At 32.7% G+C, this 22,287-nt stretch overlaps 2 protein-coding genes across 4 annotated transcripts in view; both read left to right on the top strand.

The window, feature by feature from the left end:
* The window catches only part of LOC129801030 (serine protease nudel-like), a 45,538-nt gene extending 44,993 nt beyond the window's left edge, over positions 1-545 (top strand). Inside the window, exon 19 of the mRNA XM_055845787.1 lies at positions 181-545. Within this exon, the coding sequence (XP_055701762.1) occupies positions 181-526 (346 nt within the window). The 3' untranslated portion in view covers positions 527-545. The remainder of the gene's footprint in view (positions 1-180) is intronic.
* Positions 546-5,945: 5,400 nt separating this feature from the next.
* The window catches only part of LOC129804298 (uncharacterized), a 79,162-nt gene continuing 62,820 nt past the window's right edge, over positions 5,946-22,287 (top strand). The window contains exons 1-5 of one of the 3 annotated variants that reach the window (XM_055851458.1): positions 5,946-6,848; positions 6,920-7,035; positions 11,080-12,369; positions 15,989-16,392; positions 19,381-19,712. In XM_055851458.1, coding sequence (XP_055707433.1) covers positions 11,121-12,369; positions 15,989-16,392; positions 19,381-19,712 — 1,985 coding nt within the window. In that variant the 5' untranslated portion in view covers positions 5,946-6,848; positions 6,920-7,035; positions 11,080-11,120. Of the gene's footprint in view, positions 7,036-11,079; positions 12,370-15,988; positions 16,393-19,380; positions 19,713-22,287 lie in introns of all 3 variants that reach the window. The other 2 variants (XM_055851460.1, XM_055851459.1) reach the window with 2 other exon arrangements.

Consider the following 22,287-nt stretch of genomic DNA (forward strand, 5'->3'; position numbering starts at 1 on the left):
TTTCCATATTTTTGTCCTTTTGCGTGAAAAGCTCTGTAATCTGCGAGAAAATATTTAACTTGGGTGTTTTTTTTGTGTTGCTTGAGTAAAAGCTTTTGGAATATCCTTGAGGTGAAATTACAATTAGGCCCGAAGGTATTGAATTTTAATGGATTTTTTGTCACTGTCTCTCTCTCATAGTGACGGTTTTGGGGAAATTGTGGAGCAATCTTTTGGTATGTGGCACACAAAGTGCTTTCCAAGGAAGGAGAATCTCAACAGGACAGCCATTGGGAGCATTTGTATGCACGGAAATGCCGAAATTCGAGTCATGGATGATAATTTGCGGAATGAATTGGATAATACAACCATCTCAACCCTCTTGGGAGCCCCCACGAAGGCTGTAGTCGCCAATAAGTTCTCACCACTTCAATTAAATGATGACTTTGTGGTTTTTATTAAACCCAGTAAATCCATCGTGGATGTGAGTGAGTGGAGCCAGGAGGATTACAGAAAATGTATCAGGGTAGGAATACGATGCAAATAGACTCTTTTTGTTATCAAGATGGGTTTGTTTTATTCGTGTTTGATTTTGTTGAAAAAGAAATGGCAGATATTGCTATTTAAACAGGCTTTATTTAATCAAATTTTAAACCTTATCAATTCGTTCTCAATTATCACGAATTATCAGTTTGATAAAATTTCTATTTTGATTTCACTCAAATTAAAGTCATAAATTTTATTAATTTTTTTGGGGTTTAGTGAATGAAATACTGTTAATTATACAAAATGAACGTACTACATTTAAACTTTCAACTGAACCTTGCAACTTTTACAGGTAATTCTTTTAAAATTAAAGAAAACCTGCTAAATTCTAAATATTTCCTGATTTAAATTTATTGCAAAGCGACATAATATCATGGAATTTAATGGCTTTTTTTCAATAAAATGGTTTTTAGACCTTTTAGTACATGTTTGAGGAGACTTCCAAGTAAGCTATAAAATAATTAATAGTTATAATTAATAACTATTTTTTTTAATAACGTGACTTTTCAATGTAGTAATTCGATATTTGAAAGCTTCTGTTCTATGACAAGTTTCTAATATTATATAATACAAAGAATAGTTATAGTGAAAGGTGGGGCATTTTCGTACATGCATGACTCAGGGAAATATATACTCTTAGAAAAGTTTAGACGTGATTACTAATAAAAATTAGTTGTTCGGGCGATTATTATCAAATCTATTTAAAATAGTTCTTATATTCTTAAAACATTATACTCATAATAAATTTATTAGTAGTGAGAATATAAGACAATATTTACGTGGATAAGTTGCGGCAATTATTTCATAATGCTTTCATACAATTATATTTGCTTGTGTTAATTAAATGAAATCATTATCCCAACTAATATTGGTCACTAATTCCTTTTAGTTCTCACAACCAATGTAAATAGATGGGCCTATATTTTCATAAAGTTATGACTACTTTTCCAATAGTAAAGAGTGGTTTTTATTTTAGTAATGCGTTGAAGCTCTTTCGAATTTTAAGCAACTAATAAGAAATATGCATCACAATGAATGCTATATAGTAACCACAACTAATATGATATAGTTATTACAGCCAATAAGATGGGTATCAACCCCATTTATTTAGTAATTGGAACTAATATGTTATAGTACCCATTACTATTTTGATTTAGTTGTGATAACTAAATGAAAAGGATACTTTAACTAACTGTGATCAACTATTTCATTTAGTTACCCAAACTAAATATATAGTTGGGTCTATATTTACTATATTTTATAGTTCTAATAACTGCATATGAGCTTGTACGAACTAATTTATTCTAAGAGTGTGTGTTTTCTGACAATTATAATAATCAATGTCAAGGTATTTTCTGGAATATTTTTAGACCGCTAATACACTCAAAGAGAAATGGTTGTAATACAATTAGCTTGAAAGGTTCATATTCTTTTCCCGAAAGACACTTAGCTTTACTGTTTTTAATGCACCATAATCCCGTATTATTATATACCCAGACGATCTAAATTCCAGACTCTATTTTTAAAATTTTCAATCTAAAAAAAATTAAAATTAAATAATCTTCCAAATTTTTAAATAAGTTTTAAAATATTAAAGATAAAAACTTGAAAAACTATATAATTTCGAGAGAGAATTTTATAAACATTTAAGTAATGGAATTGAGCCACCCCTAAACTCAGAATTTAAATTAAATATTGGCTGCAGTGTAGGCAATAGTTGTTTGGTAAGTAGAAAAATAAGTTAAATCTAAAGCAAATAAAATAATTTTAAATCTGTTTGAGATTGTGAAAATATCATATTTATGGAAAAATAATATTAGGGTCAATAAAAGTATAAAAAAATACAAATAATAAGTTTGGAATCCGATTTAAATTAAATTCAATTAGTTATTTAATTTTAATCAGTTTTAGCTATTCTTTTTTTTATAAAATCAATAAACAAATATATGTGCCTTTTCACTGATAATCAATTTTAGTGTTACGAACTATTTTTCAAATTTAAATGTTGACCAAATTTTAAATTTTACTCATCTTATTTAATATTATATCGTTTATTTATATGGCAAACTTCCATTTTTTGAACTCTTCCTATTCATAAAACTCGTCAATTATGAGACAGGAAGGTATAAAACTTTAAATAAAAAAATATTTCCAGTGTCTATTAAAAATTTAAATTTTTAAGTAAACTAGTGGCCCTAACTTCAAAATATTCTCAATTTAATTTATAAAATTCTCCTCGAGACCAGCTTTATAACTAAAGAAGATTTGAAGAGATTTACTGTCTTTATTTCCGTTTAGTTATTCTAAACTTTTTTAAGTTTCAGCTTAAAGGCTCATTCGCATTATGAAAAAATTATTAACAATTAAAATGCATAGGATTTTTAATACAAATTATACTAAAATTATTTCTAGTCTTTGTAGTCAATTTTTGAGAATTCGACATTAATAAAAATTAATGATAAGTTTATACAAATCAGCAACATTTTTCAAACATATCTAAAAAATAAAGCAATTTTTTATTAAAAAAAATTATGCAAAATTGCTAATAATTTTTTTCATATCGTGAACTTAGCTTAAAGATGATGGATTATCAATATACAAACATCAAAATATGAACAAAAAAAAACATTAAAAATATATAAACATCAATCTATAAAAATATAAAAAATAAACGGATCATCAAGTATCATTTAAAAAATATAATTTTTTTTAACTTAATAAATAAATAAAAATAATATGAAAAGTCATCTTTGGTGTTTTCTCTGATGAGAGAAATATGTTGTGCGTAATAAGTTTATGATGACACATGTTCTACTATTATAAATGTGCATTCAAAGTTTGAAATTTGATCCATCCTTCGCAAAAGGATCAAATTTGGATCAATATGATCCTTTTATTTTTACTAGTAGTGAAAATAAAAATATCTACTAGTAATAGATATGATTCCATATAAATAATAAAAATTAAATAAATATTTTAATATTTAATTAATATTTTATAAAATATTTTAATTATTTTTATCATATTTTAATAAGAATGATTGAGAATGTTTAAGTGTAGGGGAGACTGGGGCAGAAAATCACAAATCGAAAAATTCAAAATTCAATATCTTCCAAGGTAAAAAAGATAGCGGCTCAATTTTTTTCTATAGATTGCCTCCATAGACCTTCTTCGATGCCGTAAGTTTCTTAGAATTCGAACAAGGAATTTAGAAAATAAAAAATATCGAAATTTTTAGCCCTATTTTTGAAATATTTTCCTTGCAGAATATAGTCATTCGAGGAGAGATGGAACACCTTTTTTATATTCAATATTGCGGATACGTTTTGAATGCGAGACAAAGACGAATCTCACTGGTTTATCATTTGAAGGCTCTAAATTTAAGATATCAATATTAGAAAAGCCTAGATGAAAATAGTCACTTCGAAAAATAGGATTTAAAAAAAGTTTCATTTTGAGGCACTCAAAAAAGTACGGGTGTGATGGAACACCTCTAATTTTTGCAAAATATTTATAGTTTATTTTATTAATTTAGAATAGGAGGGAAGTGATTTTAGACATGAACACTATTTCATTGAATTTATTGGAGTTTATTTTATTTTTTTTTATTATAAATGATTTATTTTGTGGAATATGTGGCTCATATACTTCGATGGCAATTTCGCTGAGTGTATCAAGTTGGTTTTACCAGAAATTTAGGGACAATAATTTCTAATATTTACTTGAAAAGATTTTGAAGAACATTGATCAAAATTCACACCGCAAGTGTTGCCAAAACCATTAAGTTTCATCTTTCCTCAACCCCCAAATACACGTATTCCTATGGCAAAATAAAATTTTTTGCCCATTTTTCAGACATCCAAAAAATTCAATTTCAATTTTCTCGTACAATTTTAAAGGAAGAAAGCTGTAACTTGGGGATTTTCAGTAGAATGTTGAAGGGCACAAATAGACCAAATGAGGTGGGGATTGTGCATAAGGTAGGCAGGAGGTGAAGTGGTCCATCTATCCCACTGTTCCAACTCTCCTCGAATGACTATATAACAATTATTACCTACTTATTTTCCAAAATTGATACACTGGTGAATATTTTCTAAATAATTTGGATTTTTTGAATACGAATCCGCTGTCTATTTTAGAATTTCACAAAAGTTCTTTTCTCCAGAAATCCTTTTATTAAAAATGGCCACTTGGGGTAAAAAGTAACAAAAGGTATATAGCAAAAAGTAACAAAAAGCAAAGCAATTTCTGATGTCTCACGGCGAAACGAAACGTCATTTCCATGTCTCGCCGCTTGTTGTTTGCATTGGTCAAACGATTTTCAGTCTTTTGTGTTTTTTTTCTAAAATAGCTTGGAAAGCGCTATTCTCGTAGACAAAACGGTGTTTTACAAAGATGTAGATGAATAAATTTTCTATGAAAATATGTCCTCTAGGTATTTTTTTCAAATTTACGGAAGCCCGTAATGAAGCGAATCAAAATATGGTAATACCCAATGTCTGGTACTATTTGCCCCAGCATTTTTGAGAATAGTCACAAAATTACCTTTTACAAATTGGCTCGATAAACGCATTTCCTTACAAAATAGAGGAAAATTACTTTCACAAAGTTGTAGAGCGGTAGATTTCCTATAAAACTGCGCTAATTTGAAATTTTTGAAGCGCTCGAATAACTTGTAAAAAAATAAAATATCCGTTTTGTGACTTTTTGCCCCAGTCTCCCCTACTCAAGAAATTACAATGAATAAAGAGAAAAAATTCGTAATTGTAACTAAAGTAGCTTAAAATGAGTTACTTTTGAAAAGGGGTAAAGACATCCTAAATACTTCTATCTCTTTAATTCAGAATGAAAGGCAATATAGTATCTAAAATTACTGAATCCCGTTTTTCGTAAAAACAAATCATCTGAATTTAAATGGGAATGGTTGGTGTCTTGGCTAAATAATAAAATTATAAGTTGTCTCAGCTTAAAATGTTCAAAATAATCATTGATTTTTTCGTTTCAAATTATTTCAGAACCTCTGAAGTACCTTTTGGCATAAATAGAGTCCTTGGCAATTTTAACGACAGATTTAAGAATCCTCCATACATTGAGAACAAAGACTCTTTTCAAGTTTATCTGCATCGAAATGCTCCAAAAGGGCGGTGTACAAAAAAAGAAAGACATCACGCGCTAGGATAATGCAGAAAATGTGACTGAATGCCAAAAGGACAGGGCAGTGAGGGCTGAAAAAAAATAAAACAGAGAATTTCCCAAGGATTTTTCTCTGGTGCCAGAGAAACTTCCCCTCTTTTCACCTATTCTCTCTTGTTTTCTCTCTGAACTCTGGTGAAAATTTCTCCATGTTTTTGCGAAAAATCATACCAGGAGGGGATTTTCGAAGCTTTCTGCACCATGTCCTTCCCCGAAAATCTATCCAGAGGGTACCACTTGAGGGGGGGTTGAGTTAGTTGTATGTGAATCGCGGAAGAGTCCAAAAATAGTCGTCCGATGGCACGTGAAAATCTATCTTTACAAACAATTTAATTGGACAAATCTCACCATTTTATCTCACCGGAAGAGCTTTGGTGCTTTTCTGTGGTGGAAGCTCAACATGAAAATTGTCTGTGGAAAGTGGATGCTTCGTGTGTGAAGGCGAAAATTTTTTTTAGAGAGTCTGGAGGGTTGGAAAAATCTCTGTGTGCGATTTTGGGAGATGTGAAAAGGGAGAAATTTCCTCACAATTGCGACTAATTTCCAAACCCCTTTTTCCACCCTCTGCCACAGCCCAAGCTCTCGTCGTCAATAGACGGGAAGAAAAGTTGGTGCTGAGTGAGATACGAAGTAGAATCTCGTGAAAATATCAATGGTGAAGATGGTGGTTTGCAGGGGATACACTGTGTTTTGTGTATAGGAGATTGCATCCCATTTATCGATTTTCCTCCTGGTGAGATATGTGAAAGTCAGACACCAACAGACTCTCCATTCCTAGCTCTCATAGAGCTCAGTTCTCCCGCAAAAGGCACCTTTTCTTTTGCTACAAATTTCATGGGGCACCTGCCCCTGAGAAAAAGTATCTTCCTAAGCCCCAAATGAAGCCCCCCAGGGAGTTTTCCATTGATTTTCCCTAATCCAACTGCTGTGAAATAGCAGAAAAAAAATATTCAAACCCTCGCCCAAGTATTTTACTGAGAAAAATTTCCTGATGTGAAGAAAATTGGAATGTTGGGGAAGTGATGTGAGTGGATTTCACGATGTGATATTTAAAATATTCAATTGTTGGGCGACAGTAAGAGGAAATTGTGCTGGAAAAAAATTGGTCTATCGAGGGACATGATGAAAAGGTGAAAGGGCAGAAAAATCTTGTGTCCGGGAGGAATAAACGCTAAACACCCCTATTTCTGTTTCTCCCCAGTGACAAGAATACTAAAAGAAAATAAAGAAGAAGAAAAAAAATAAAGGAGTAATTCCAGCACAGCATGAAAAGTTGAATTTTTATCCAATTTCAAGATCCTGGAGGACAAAAGAAAGGTAAATTAAGATTTTTTTATAGTTAAAATGTGGTTATTTTACTCCGCAATTTATAAATAAAAATAAAATCCTATAGGTAACAACAGAAAGGAAATATTATAATAAAATAATTGCGAATTGTTCTGAAAATTGCAAAATTAACTGAAATGAAAATAATTAACAGTCAGTAAAATATTGTCGAGGCAATTTATTGTGATTGGAATTTAATAAATTTAAATTTCATTTATTAAATTTTATATAAATTTCGAGAACGGAAATTTTTATAATACTATTCTGGTATAAAAATACAATGGATTTGTGGTGCTATTCCAAAGAAAAATTAAAAAGGTCAAATCTTTCTCCTGAAAATTTTTTAGTAGGGGAAAGTACTCTACCTTGAGAACGTTCATGCCTTCGAATAATGTGAATTTCTTGTATCTTCTCAAAGACATTTATACATAATTAGGACGTAATTATCAATAATTGATGATGAGATAACTAATAAGTAATAGATATGCGTATGTCTCTTAGGAAAATTAAAAGAAAATTGACATTATTCGAAGGCATGAACGTTCGAAGGGAGAGTACTTTCCCCTACTTTACTGTTCTCAAGTGCTTCTGCATTATCGACTTTTCTATAAGTTGCCCCCTGTCTTGACAGTTTTTCCTAGTTTTCGTCGTGTTCTAAAACCATCAAATACAGTAGACTCTCTCAAATTCGGGCATATGGGACCGAAATGTCAGCCGAATTAGACAGAAATTCGGGCGACAAACTTTTTGAAATGCAACGATTTTTTATTCATGTGCATATAGATATTGAGTTTACACACTGATATATATCGTAAATTGTATGAAAATCCCTCAATAATGCAAAATCACATCAAAACTAAGACAAACCAGCCCAAAATTGAGCATATTTCATTCATTTGATAATCATAATCAAACTTGAAAAATGACAACGAACTTTTTTCAAATGTAATCGCTGCCCGAATTAAAAAGTAGCCCGATCTTAAAAGAGCCGAATTAGTGAGAGTCTACTGTAGTCGCGAGAGAAACCAAAACATAGAAAAGTCGATTATGTAGTGAAGTACACTCGACTCTTCTTTATCCGGCTGACTGGGGCACAAAATGACATTTACGTTTTTTGAATGATCAACGGTTTTTCTATTTTGTACTGTGTGAATTTATTTTTTGTCTGATGAAGAACAAGAGAATTTTCTTCATGGTGTGCTTATGTTTCATTTTCTATCACAATTATGTATTATAAACTTCGATACAATGATAATAATACTTAATTCAAACTCGACAAACTTCATGTTTAGTCAAAATAATTTTGAAAACATCAACCGCCAGTGTTTGGCAGCTGTCATCCGGGTAACGAAGTGCCGGATAACGAAGAGCTGAGTGTGTTTGAAAACAGTAAAAGCACTAAAAAATGTTTATTTTTCATTGGAATAGCATCATTCCTCAATTTTTGAATTTTATTTCGCAATACAGGTAACTCAAAATTGCCAAAAAAAATTTAAGTCGTGGTTTTAAAACTTTCAATCAGGGAATGTGATTTAATCTTAATCACTTAGATGCAAAATTTTAATTTTATGGCGCCTTCACGCGGGAGGATTTCGATTCGAAGCCTCCTTTTCGAAATTAAAGTTCCCCATAGAGCTTTAGCCTTGTTCATTTCTGTCGAAAATTTTCTTTCTTACTTAAATTGTTCTTGATAATACTTAGGAAATTCTTAGTGGCACAGTGAGTTATTGTTCAGTAAATAAGTTGTAATTATTTAGTAACATTATTTTCGGTTTATGGACATATAACCCGCTATATATGTGTCGGATGATCATAAGTGTTGTCAAATCTCAGGCAATATTTGTTTTTTAATACAGGTCAAAAGCTTTGCTAGATAGGACTATGCAGTAAATTGCTAGACAGTATTTCGTGAAAGTACAATATTCTTAAGAAGAGAATTCAAGGTGTAATATAATAATATAATATTAGAAAAATCAAGCACGAATCACCGAAGTTCGATACATTTCGAAATAAAATATATATAGAAAATCTACGAAAATGGGGAAAATTTATCATCTGAAACAAACCATTAGCGAACATTTCCCGAGACTCAGTGATACGGGTAGGGGAGACTGGGGCAAAATTTGTCAAAACGAAAATTTCAATATTCACTATTTTCTAAAATAAAAGAGACTAAGGCTGCTATTCTGCCATCTTTATAATTTTGTAAGATTTTGCAGAATTTGGAATTCTTGTTAGAGTCAATCCAAGGTTGAGCAATTCTGCCGCCAAGAAATTTTATAGCAAAAATTGAACAAGATATAAAAAGTTTGGAGACTTGTCGTGCAGCGTCATCTGCGGAATTATTTGACTGTGTGTTTACAGTGGTTTGTTATTTTTCACGAAAAAAAGCATTAAAATATTTTTAAAGGTAATTATATTCAATTCAACCTTGACAAAACTTTCACTTTACACAATTTGGATCGTCCAAGAAAATGTATGTCAAAGAATTTTTGGATGAATTGATAAATTCTTGGATATAGAATATGGTAATTTGAAAATTTTGTTGGAAACTTTATAACAAGGTCTAAAATATTTGGAGAGTACTAATATTTTAGAACTTTATATTTTTTCTGTGAGAATACTAAATTTCTTAGATCTTGCTCAGTTACAAAATTATAAAGATGGCAGAATAGCAGCCTAAGGCTGCTAGATGGGAAAGGAGAATAGACCAGGAATAAGAACAAATCCTGCGCTCAGGAGCAACTCAACAAGGTTTTGGAAGCCTTTCGTCGCGGTTTCAGTTACACACTGTTTGTCTCCAATTAGCAACTTTCCCTTGTTTCCATTTGGATTAATTTGTTTCCAATAGCAGCATTTTACACTCGCGTATTTTTCTTGTATTTAAGAAGTTTTCAAATTATATCTAAAGAATTTTCACTAAACAGTGACATTCTAGAAAAGTCAAGAAGCAAATTTATGTAATTCTCTTCAGAAAAAGTATGAACGTAATGTGTTGAATCTTCTGCCAAAGTTAAAGCGTCTAGAAATGGTTTTGAATTAGAACATTTACCATACTTCAATTTAAATTTATATGGGATTTTGTTGCAATCGTGACCGTTACGGTAAATATCTAAAAAGTCAGAAGTTTTTTCGTATTATCAGTTCCCTTACTGTGTGGAGGAATAAATATACTAAATTTCTGTTTAAATACGTTTTTTTCCTTAAAGCACTTTAGACTGAGTGGTTACAATGTGTAGCTCGAGTTCCTCCACAATACTTGTCACTGAATCTGTTTGTGTTTTTTTTTTAAGATTAATTTAACAAAATTATTATCCTACTAAAGGATTATATTAAAAAAATAGAAAAAAAATAAATAAATTGTTCGATTTTTTAAATCACTTTTCAAAAGTCTTATTTTTTAATACTAGAATTAAAAAATAATATGTTTTACTGATGTTCATTATGTGCATCCATCGTTAATTAACACTAAACCTACTGACCGTTTTTGGTCATTTTTTAGTCAAATTACAAGCCACGGTGGGGTAGGATACTCAACAAAATTGTATTGGAAAAGAGGAAAAAATTAAAATTTAAACACTGAAAAATATATTACAAGCATATTTTAAGAAATTCATAAAGTTTTATAGCGACATTGTATCGTTTAAATATGTGTTAATTTAAAACCGGTCAATATGACCGGGTCTTGGTAGGTTTAGTGTTAGACAGTTAAATAGCTTAATGAAAAAAACAAATCATTTTGCTTTTATACGTGCCTCTTCATTATAAGAAGAAAACGCACATGCACATGCTTAAAAAAATGATTCTCCACTTATGGCCACTTTAGCACTACTTCTGGCCACTTAAAAATATTAAAAAAAAAAATATTGCAAAGCTTCCATAATTTTTAGCAAATTTTGCGTAATTTATATTTGTTTAAAATGTGTTATTTACTGGTAAAATCCAAAGGTACTAGCAGAAAGTGGTGAATGTACCGTATTCACAACAATAAATTTAAAATGCCTTTCCTTACCCTCCTTTGGATTTTTCCAACAGGGATAGGTCTTGTGGCGTGACACGAACAGCCATATAGGAGGATGGATAATGAAAATCACGGGATATGCCGAGGCGCCACAGATTTTCCGACGACGCCGATCAATAGACGTGGAAGATTGCCAGAAAGTTTCTACTCCAGTATCCACAAAAAGCCGCATTCGAGCAAAGTGAAGAAGAGAAAGAGCAGTGCAGGTCTCGGAGACACCTCCCACTCTAGATCCCATCGCAGTCAGGAGGATTTCTCCACGGAATTCCACCACAACACCTTCCCCAGGCGGAAGAGTGTTGAATGTCCAGAGGATGGGGGTGGTTCAATGAGGAATGGGGATGGGGAGGTGAGGATTGGACAGCAATATTGGAAGGGTGAGATTGGGATAAAAAGCTTCAACTACTACCTACTGAAGGAGGGCCTCAAGACCACAAGAAATGGTCAGAAAAAGCCTCCGCCGGATACAGAGATTTCCGGTGGGGTGCATTCCGATGGTGCCCTGGAACGAATGCCAAGCTTTCGGCATGGAGTCGATGAAAATCTGTATGAAGAAATTTATCTGATGGCAAAGAATGAGGCCCTAAAACCAAGACCTGATTATCCGGATTGTGAGCTCTGTGCCTCTCAGTGGGAGAGCGAGAATAAAGAGAATGATGCTGTGAATGAGAGTCAGGAGCAACATGTCCTCAAATTTCAATCATACAATCCCAACAACCCTGGGATTTATAAAACAGAAACCACTCCCGTGGCTTTTCCCTGTGACTACAATCCCCTGAAAACCCTAATTATGCCCTGTCCAGGAGACCGTAGAGAATACTCCTCCTGCGAGTCCTTGTTACGTGAAGACGCTTCCTATGGGCGTCGATCAGCCCGATTTTCTGATCAGGAACACCCTGGAGCTAAGCAAAGAGGAAGCATAAAAAGTGTCGAGTCCCTGACCTCCTCTCATCCATCTTGCCACTGTGGCAGCTCCGACAGCGACTGTATGTATTTCGATTGCCATCCCTGTCCTTTCGACGTGGAGAAGTGCAGCTTCAGTGACAATACCCACTGTCAGGATTGCGATGACTACGTACGACGCCGCATGAGACGAAACAACGAGCAGGAAATCCACTATCTGCGCATTAATCAGAGACAAGTGAAGAAGAGCGAGTATTGGAGCGGAAGCTTACCACATCTCAAGCGAGAATCAGTAAAGAAGCCCTGTCAGCTTGGGCCTGACTGTGCCAAGTCAGACTGTCGTGTCCGGACCCTAGACAGAAGGACTACACGATCATCTGACCAATTCAATTTTCTCTCAGGTGAGTGTTCCAATCTGTGATTAATAGTAATAATAATGCTGGCACAACATTTCATGAAGGAACAAGACCTTCCCGCAAGGGGATTTCTAGACATGCATTATTATTTTTTCTTGTACGGGATGAGGTTGTCAGTTCTATGCCCGTGGAATCAAGTGCAGTGAAGCTCATTGGATGCAATTCGAACACCTTTAACGCCAGAAAAATTCCTAGTGACCTAAAGGAGATTCGAACCCGGGACACTTGCATCATAGCACGAGTGCTCTACCATTTGACCCATTGAGTGCCCCCAATCTATGATTAACAATAACAATTAAACAAATTTAGTACAATGGAAAGTGTCTTGACTAACAAATTTTCGTAAAAGTTTTTATTTTTCAAGTTAAGCTTGTCAATTTTGTTGAAAATTTTTATTATAATGAAAAGAGGAAATCGTGCGTGAACATTTTTTTTAGAACATGGCTATTCCCATGACCTTCTGCATAATCGACTTTTCTTTGTATTGGTTCCTGTCACGACTGTTTTCCTTAGTCCTAGTCGTGTTCAAAACCACCAAGCAGTTGTAATACGACACGAACCAATAGAAACGAAGATTGATTATGCAGAAGTGTATGAGGACAGTCATGTACTAAAAAAAATGTTCAGGATAAATATTAACTCTTTTTATTTCGTAATAAAATAGCACCATAAAATTGGTTTCCAAGACTTCTTCGTATTTTCTAACATTAAATTAATTTTGAATTTCGAAATTACATTGTCATCATTAATCAAAATACGATTTTTCAAAATATATGAGCTCTATTTTAGTTTGGAATATTAGTTTCTTTAAATTCTATAATAATTATTTTGAACAAATTCAAATATTTAGTTCTAATGTGAAAATTTAGAACATGTTATAAGATAAAATAGGAATATAGGTTTCGATCAATTGAGATGCACTCTAAGCTGTCGACAGGAGCTTATAGTAAAATTTGTCGCTCCTACGATTCCTACAATGAATGTACTAAAAATAATAGAAATAAATAATCTAATTGATGAGAAAGTATGAAAAATCCACAAGTTAAAGATAATGGCAACATTTTTAGAACAAAGTTAGTAAAAAGACATTGGGCAAAACGGTCCAACTTTTCGCCACGAATGAGACCTATACCATCGAATAGATATTGGCAAAGGTAACAACTTTTGTTCCGGGACCAACCCCAAAAATCGGTGGCAGTCAAAATCCCGAAAGCCAAAATCCCGAATATTCAAAATCCTGAAAGGGATGAAATTATATGGAGGAAAATGTTTAGAATAATTTCCTAAGCACAGAAGATTTCCCTTTGCCTCCAGCAAGCGCGGGTGCAATCATGGGAGTAGCTATATGAAACTTTTAAGAATTCAGGATTTTGACTTTCGGGATTTTGGCCCATTCGGGATTTTAGCTTTCGGGATTTTAGCGTTCGGGATTTTGGCTTTTGAGATTTTGGCTTTCGGGATTTTGATCGGGACCCCCCAAAAATATGTATAGGAAAAGCACTAGAACATAAAACATATGTATAATAAATGTAATGATTTTTTTTTTTGCAAAACTCCTTTTATACAATAAAGGTTTATCGTATAGTGGTCGTTTCTAAGAATAATTTGTAAAGGACTGAAAGCAAATTTTCCTGGAACAAACCATATCTTTATCTCTTCATTTTCCCTGCAATTTTCTAGATCTTCCTTATAAATCTTTTACGAACCTTCAAACTCATAAAAAAGGATTGTATCTAGGAAATATCTCTTATGCAGTAATATTCTTCTTGAAAAAATAATTAAAACCTCTAAAGATTGCAGGGTCTTAAAAGATACCGTTATTTAAATACCTTGAGTAATTAATTCAGAGAAAAATATGTTTAGATTAATTATACTGAGAACCTTTTGTCAAAATTCTTTAGTAAAGGTACCCTTACAACCCTAGGAACTTCAGCAATCCTAGCTCCTTTTTTAAGAAGAATATTTCTCTAAAGACGACAAAAGGATGCAATCGAGGAAATACGTTTAACGGAATTAAATAATATTCAAGCATATTTGAGGAAAATCTGGATACAAGAGAGATAGGGGTTTGTTTTGGGAAAATGTTCCATTGAGTTTAGTTTTCTTTTAGAAAACGTTCTTTAGCGCCAACAACTTACAAAATGCCGTTATTTAAAAATAGCAAGTTTCACAAAAATAGTTCTACCAATTTCTTAAGAACCCTTACTTAAAGACATCTGAAAAAGTTGACGTGATGGACCATAAGTTTCTTCGGGTCATATGTTCAAGATACACCAAAGGCTCTGAAAATACCTGTGATTTGCCATTAAACGAAAAAAGTTTTCGTTTTGTTGCCCTGTAATGTGCGATGGCTTTAAAACATGTGAAGTTTGTATGGGAGCTACCAGATAGAGCAGTCAGAGGGAAAATCTGAAAATATTTATTTGAAGCTTAATGTCCAGCGCACAATACCTTTTGTTTGTAAACATGTTTTCAAAATTTCCTATGAGAGAGAGGAAGGTGACTAGATCTAGATCTCACTCTCTCTCATTAAAATGTCAAAAACATGTTTACTAAACAAAAATTATTGTGCGTTGGGCATAATGCCCAACGCACAATAATTTTTGTTTGTAAATATGAAATGACTAGATCTATGTGTCATTCACTCTCATTGAAATATCAAAAACATGTTTACTAAACAAAAGTTATTGTGCGTTGGGCATAAGTCATACATCCACTTTGACCCGAATTTCATTAAGATCGGTTAAGCCGTTTTCGAGTAATAAATTGTCAAAGTTGTGAATTTTTCGAAGGATACCGTTAATTTCCCAAGGACTGACAGTCCTTTTTGACTTTAGTCTCGGTAAATTTTAAGTCATACACTAATACCTACAAAACAGGCTTACATTAAAAACTTTGATGGAAAACAAAAGAATAAAATCAATTTAACTATCTAATTAAATATCTTGTACTAAAATTACCTTTGAAATTAATACAGTCTAAAATTGTTAAATTTATTTTTAGAAAAGAATTTATTAAAAAATTAGTACATTTGCTCGATATACTTTCTTAATGTCTTTCAATTAGATTGAACTTTTCAATTAATCCCAATTTCAATAAATATTTATACGACCACAATATTTTTATAGTATGAAGAATTTAAAATTCTTTAGTACTTTTAGAAGGAAATATTACTTTATGTTTCCGAAAATTTCAAATTGAAATGAATAACTCATTACAAATAATAACAAATAATTTTTATGTGTAATAAATTGTTTCAGTATGTGGCATCTTTATCAGAAACAAAAGGAAAAGTATATTAATCATGGGAATAACGAAAAGCGGTACAAAAAAAAAACACTAAAAAGCTTCATAAATTTGAGCCAGAGTTACCGCTGTTAGTTTATTGATTTATTAAGTTGCAGAGGAACTTTTAACATATTTTTATCAGAGATAAATTTATTATACACATGGGGCTGATGTATTTAGTTTTCTCGACTTTATTGTACAAGTGAAAAATTTATGTAGATGTTAAACATAAACCATGCAATACTTTTATTTGTGTATTTAAGCGAAGTGCATATTTTTTTTTATTTTTTTGAAAATATCTTTTTCATTTATCCAGCGTACAATTACGGTTATGGGATGATAGAGAAAAAGGCAGCAGAACGTGGAGCTTGTGTGCCCAATCATGCTGCCAAAGTGGCTGCTAATGCTGATTTTCTAGCCAGAAGCAATATGGAAATCCGGGAGAAGATTAATTCCAAGCGACATTCACTGATTGACGATTCAGGAGTGGTCAAGAACGAAGTGGATCCAACGAAAAAGCACACAACGATGCGTAGGAGAAAGAAATCGGCTGGGGCTATCCCGAAAGTTAGCCAGGATGCGGGGCAGAGTATCGAGGGAGGCAGCAGGAGTGGGAGTCGTCGTCCCTCGAGGGAGAACGTGCAGAAAGTGTCCACGTACGGCTCCCACAGTGACGATCAAATCTTCTACAGTGCCAGAGACAGCCAACAGAAGAAGAGGGTGAGTGCCAATTTCCTCCTCAATCAATTGACACGAAAACTGATTTGCGTGGGTGAAATTCCTCATTGGAATATGAGCTATATGTATATAATGAACACTATACACTTGACTACACACTCCTGAGAATTCTCAAAGGCAATTGGCTGGGGCAATTTATGATTGAGAAAATGAAGAGTCTTATCATTGAGCTCTTGACTTTAATTTATCAATTTCCCATATGGTTACCCTTTTTTTTCTCCTTTTCCGATTCTCATTAAGTTCAAGAAGCTTTTATGAATTTTATTTATTGCATGTTCTTTTTAATATAGCAATATTTTTTTTCACTGCAACTTTTTAATTGGAAAATAGAATCTTAAAATAGGAAATAAGACACTATATTTACCTTGTAATTCTTAATGACATAAAATTCGTAAAATTATCCATTTCCTACGTTAAATTTTTGCACAATATTTGTGGGATGTTTTCTAAATTCGTTTACGTTTGCCAAAATTATCAAAATTATTTATATAATAATTTTTTTAATGTTGGGAAGGAGAATAAAGGCAAGCCCTATCTACAGAATATGTTTTTAGAAGAAAAATAGGTATCCATTTCAGCTAGTCGGAGGCGTAAGACATTAGGAAAAACCTAAGAATAAATATTTGATGCGTTTCTTGTAAAAAATATAAAAAGGATATTAAAAAGTAATAAAAATGTAATTTATTTACATAAATCTATTCCTGGAATCTTTGATTCAATTTCAATTAGGGTAAGGTTTTCAGGCTTCGTACACACTCTGGCTTTAGATAATTCGCATACATATATTTCCCATACTCCACTAATGAATCTGATCTAATTTTTTAAGAAATATATGACATAAAACTAGCTATTAAAATATATTGCCATAGGAGGTCAGATTCATTAAAGGAATATGGGAAAAATATAAAATGTGTGAAACCAGAATGTGTGCGAAGCTTGAAAGCCTCCCCTAAGTCCCAGTAAGTCTCCATAATTCGGTTTGTTTCAAATCTTGAAAGCGTTCAGTTCATAGCTTTGAGAAAAATCGTAATTTTCAAGTATTACACTATGCAACAAATTCACAACTTTTTTTGTTAACGGAGATCTCACATGGTACGTTTGATAGAGTCAAGTCCCCTGATTAAGAATCTGGTCTTGGTTTTGCTCCTATACGTAACAATTTTTTTTTATTAATACTTTTATATTTTTTCTGCTTTGCCTTACATTATCCGTTATATCTCAGGTTCTAGTGAACGGAACTTGAAAAGTGTGGGTGCGTTGGAAAGCTCATTAGTCGAGCTTCAATTTTGATAATTACAAAAAACCTTGTAAAACCACTCCTTCGGGGTGTAAAATTGAAGTTTCTCTAAAAATTACCAAAAAAATGGTCCTAAAGTGAGGTTTTAAAAATTTGTATAAAATAAACTAAACAAAATATTAAAAATCCAATGATACCAGGTGATAGGCCACACTTAGAACTACAATTTTGTTCATCTGAGACATCGCGCTCCGATCACTCTAAATGCCTCATTTGTTGGTTTTTGTCATTTTCCAAAAATATGAAGTACATATTTTAAAGCAAATTTCCTAAAGATTTCTGAGAAAACATCTTTTAAAACTTGTGTGAAACATACATAACTGTTGAGATCCTTCTTTAATTCGTTCGGGGGACCATTAACATGATTTTCTTTAACATCCCCAATCAACATTCAGCCACGTGAAGAAACCCCTAAACTCCTTTTGGAATGCTTTTTTTATGATTGGTAGAAAACGCATCAGCAAATATTTCGTAAATGCATTTCAATGACTTTAGATCATACTTTCATTTCAAATTAACCTCTACTAGAAATAGTATTAGGTGGATGGATGGAAATAAATAAAAATAAAAATTGAATACTTAAAGGAAAATTGAGAGCTTTTTAATGAGGGTTGATTGGAAATGTAAATGTATTTATCAGTCTGATTCAATATTTTTAATATGCGCAAAAAATCATTTGCTGGATAATTTAGCCCCGGTCTCCTCTAATCTTAGTTTTCTGTCGTTCTTCCACTAAGAGAAATCCGAAAAAGTTAAAATAACATTCCACAAATGTTAATTTTACCCTGCATAATGGATCCGAAATCAGTGTAAATATTATGCTTTTTAGGTGTATTTTGGGTTAAAGTTACCCTTTTTCATGTTGATTTTACACTTAAAAAGGTGTAAAATTAACATTAAAAATGTAGATATATTTTTACATCTAAAAAGTGTAAAAGTTACGAGGAAAAAAAGTTAATCGCACCCCTTTTTTTCTCAATGTCCCAACGAGATCATGATTAAAAACTAAATTTGAATTATATCTGCAAAATAGTTTATACTACACTGAGAAAAAAGACGGTGCGATTAACTTTTTTTCCTCATAACTTTAACACTTTTTAGGTGTAAAAATATATCGACATTTTTTAATGTTAATTTTACACCTTTTTAAGGGTAAAATTAACATAAAAAAGGTTAACTTTAACCCCCAATACACCTAAAAAGGGTAATATTTACACCGATTTACTTCCGGAATGTTGTTTTAACTTTTTCGGATTTCTCTCAGCGTAGAAACAGTCTAGTCGATTTATCATAGCTTTTATTCTGAATTAGTGCATTTGTTCAAAAGTGCATTTAATTGTTTTGTTGTTAGGATTTAAATAAATAGCTAACTATTTATAATTAGCTCTTTCATGAATATCCTATTAAAAGGATTGTGAAGCTTTCCAATGAGGTTCTCACCAACACAATATTTGTTTATTGAATTTCTAGCTAAATGGTTTGTCCAAACTTTTAACTATGCCTGAGAATAACTTTGAGGGCACTCTATCAGAAGGAGCTATTTAAGGGGGGGAATTAATCCTTGCGACAAAACAATGTAGATAATAGCTTGTGACGGGGTGTTACTTTGAAGTGGGAAGCTTTTGGAAGGGAAAATTGTTGTAAAGTATATTTTCATCTTGTTCTTCTGACAGTGCCACTCTCTTGGCATTTTCCAGAGTGTCAGAGATGGAAGTGGATCTTCCGTTGGCATGGTACAGTCATCGCACATGAAGTCACCAGCGACAGTTCAGTCAACTGGACCTACGCAGGAGAAGTCGCGCAAACGCGACGATGCTGCGAGAGATGCTGAGGCGGATGTGGGGAGTGGAGCTTGTGAGAGTGGCGACCGAGGCGGTGGCGCCAACGAAGACAACGAAGCCCCAACATCGCCACGAGTTCGGCAAGAGCCCAAAGAAAACACATCGCAGTTGCAATCAAATGAAATCAGTTTCGCGTCGCTTACCGCTGGTGATACTTCGCACAGGTAAATTGCTGAGCACCTTTCACTCTCTGGAACGACTTTTTTTTCCCTCCATACAATACCTCCAGCATCTTTTGCATCCCGTGCGTGTGACGAACTTGTTTTTTTTACGTTTTATGTTCCGGGGTAACTGTCCAGAACATCCGTCGATGGTGACGCCTGGTTATAGGCGCGCTTTTCCTCTTCCTCCCCATACTATCCGATAATACCAAACAAGTGGCTCTCTTTGCGCGCTCTTTGTGCGGGATCATGGCTCGAAAGTGGATTTCTCTTGGAGTAGTGTCCTTGAAATTTTTAGCACAGGTGGCAATTAATTTCAGTACGATACTGTGCAAATATCAACCGACGCATGATTATTGAAGGTGGTTTCATTCACCAGAAATCACCTTTTAATCCGACACCTTCTCTCTTCCTTTTTTTTTCTCCCACAAAAGAAATAATAACACTTTTTCGACACTGAAAGTGCTCCAAAATATTCAGTGCTGGATCATTGAAGGAGCAGATGTACCAAAGAAAAAAAAATTGGAATCACAGTGAGAGAGTGGATAATGTGAAATTTTTGAGTGTTGAGTGTGAGGAAAATGTTACCAAATAAACCAGAGGAATTAGCAATGGAAAAAAAGTTGTCCGGACTGAGACTTACCAAATTTGGGAGGTTCAGTGTCTGATGATTTGGCCAAATGTGATATTCAACAATACAAATTTCAATCCGACGGCCTAATGAATACACAGTGACACCCAAAAAAACGTGTAACTAATCGTAAATGTGCAATTTCTTTACCAATGCCTTGCCTTGCCTTAGATAGATATTCAAGTGAGAACTAAATGTTACAATTTCAATTTGTTTTATAATGCTTCAAATAGTTATTTTAATGGATTTTTAAAAACACAATTGAGTTGAAACCTTCAAAAAATATTTATTCTTAAGCCCTATCCACATTTGATTAAATATTCAAATATATTTGTGAAATATTTTAAGGGATTAAATTGGCAAAAACAGATAAGCCTTAAAAAACAATTTGATCAGTAAAACATTCAATTTTGTTTAGTAAAATACCGAAATATTTACATAAATGGGTTTACTAAGTCGTTTGTGGATAACATGAAAAGCTCTTTATTTTCCCTTTGTCAAAATTTGTAAAGAAACTTCAATGCTTTTAAAGTTCTAAATTGAGTTATGATCCACAAGTGATTTTTATCGCTTACTAAATTTAGTTTTTTACTTCTCATCTGTAGAGTTTCGTATTTATCTACAAATATTTAGATAATGCTTTAAGCACAACTTAAACTATAAAATGTCCACTATATTTATTTCTACCAAAATTACAAAGTAATAAAAATATAAAGAATTTTGATAGGTCTCAATTCAGAAGTTGCCAAAGAAAAGTGAAGATTTAATTAATTCAACCTTATTTCTCTTTATTTAAAAACGACTTCTTATTTTTTTCTCCATTATATATGTTTTTGACATTAGACTTGCTAACTACGCTTTTTTTTATTTTGATCAGAAATTAAATTAAGTCGTATTTGAGTATTATTACAAAATTTAAACCAATGTACAGTAGAATCTCGCTATAGGCCATCGCTCTATAGTCCACAATTTATCGACCGTTGATTTCAAAACATTGATTTTAAGTTAGGTTATGTTTTTTAGTACGCGACATGCAATATTGTCATAATTATTTTAATATTATATTTTTGGCAAACTTTATTAAGTAGTTGTGATAATTGTGATCCATAATGAAGAGAGCGAGGACAAGTACCACAATCGAAAAGAAAGTGGAAGCTGTCGAGCAATTTCAATCATTTCAATACTAAAAGTCGTTAATAATTTAAAAAATGACATGGACTATAGTGCGACCCAAGTGTCAAATCTGGAACCAAATATGGCCTATTGCGAGGCTCTACTGCAAAGTACAAGGAAATGTACTTTGGATCCGTTCTTGTCAGTATTTTATGATTATTCTTTTAAAGACAGGTACATGGGGTACATGGCTGTCAAGCCGATTACTAAGAATTATACGCTGTATTCCTTTTTACTTTTTATCACGATGGATAACGCATTTAAATCTGCTTTTGCCTTAAAAACTTAGGAACACTTCACTGACAGCAGTGTCTGAAATATTTGAACGATTTACCTTTACCAAATGGAAGTGTTTAAACTTAAATTTTAATTTTTAGGTAATCTTTTATCAATAAACAGTTTCCTTATAAGTAGTAAATCTGGTGAAATATTTTCTGATGTGAGACACTTTTCACATTGTTTGTTATCAAAATCAATTAGCTATACACAGCGCACGATATGTTTTGTTTTGTAAGCATGTTTTTGACATTTCTATGCGAGCGATGTTCTTCTGATAAGAAACTTGGAAAACATGCTTACAATCTTTACAATGCAAGATTTTTTGTTGACATGGAATTATGCCCGACGCATAATAAGTTTTGTTTTGTAAATAAGTTTTCAAAATTTCCTATGAGAATGAGAGAGATGGGTATCTCTAAGCTTCATTCTCTCTCACTGAAATGCAATTAAAAATATGCTTAGAAAAGAATAGCTATTGTACAGTGAGCATTATAG

Source organism: Phlebotomus papatasi, chromosome 2, assembly GCF_024763615.1.
Source record: "Phlebotomus papatasi isolate M1 chromosome 2, Ppap_2.1, whole genome shotgun sequence".
Lineage (NCBI taxonomy): Eukaryota > Metazoa > Arthropoda > Insecta > Diptera > Psychodidae > Phlebotomus > Phlebotomus papatasi.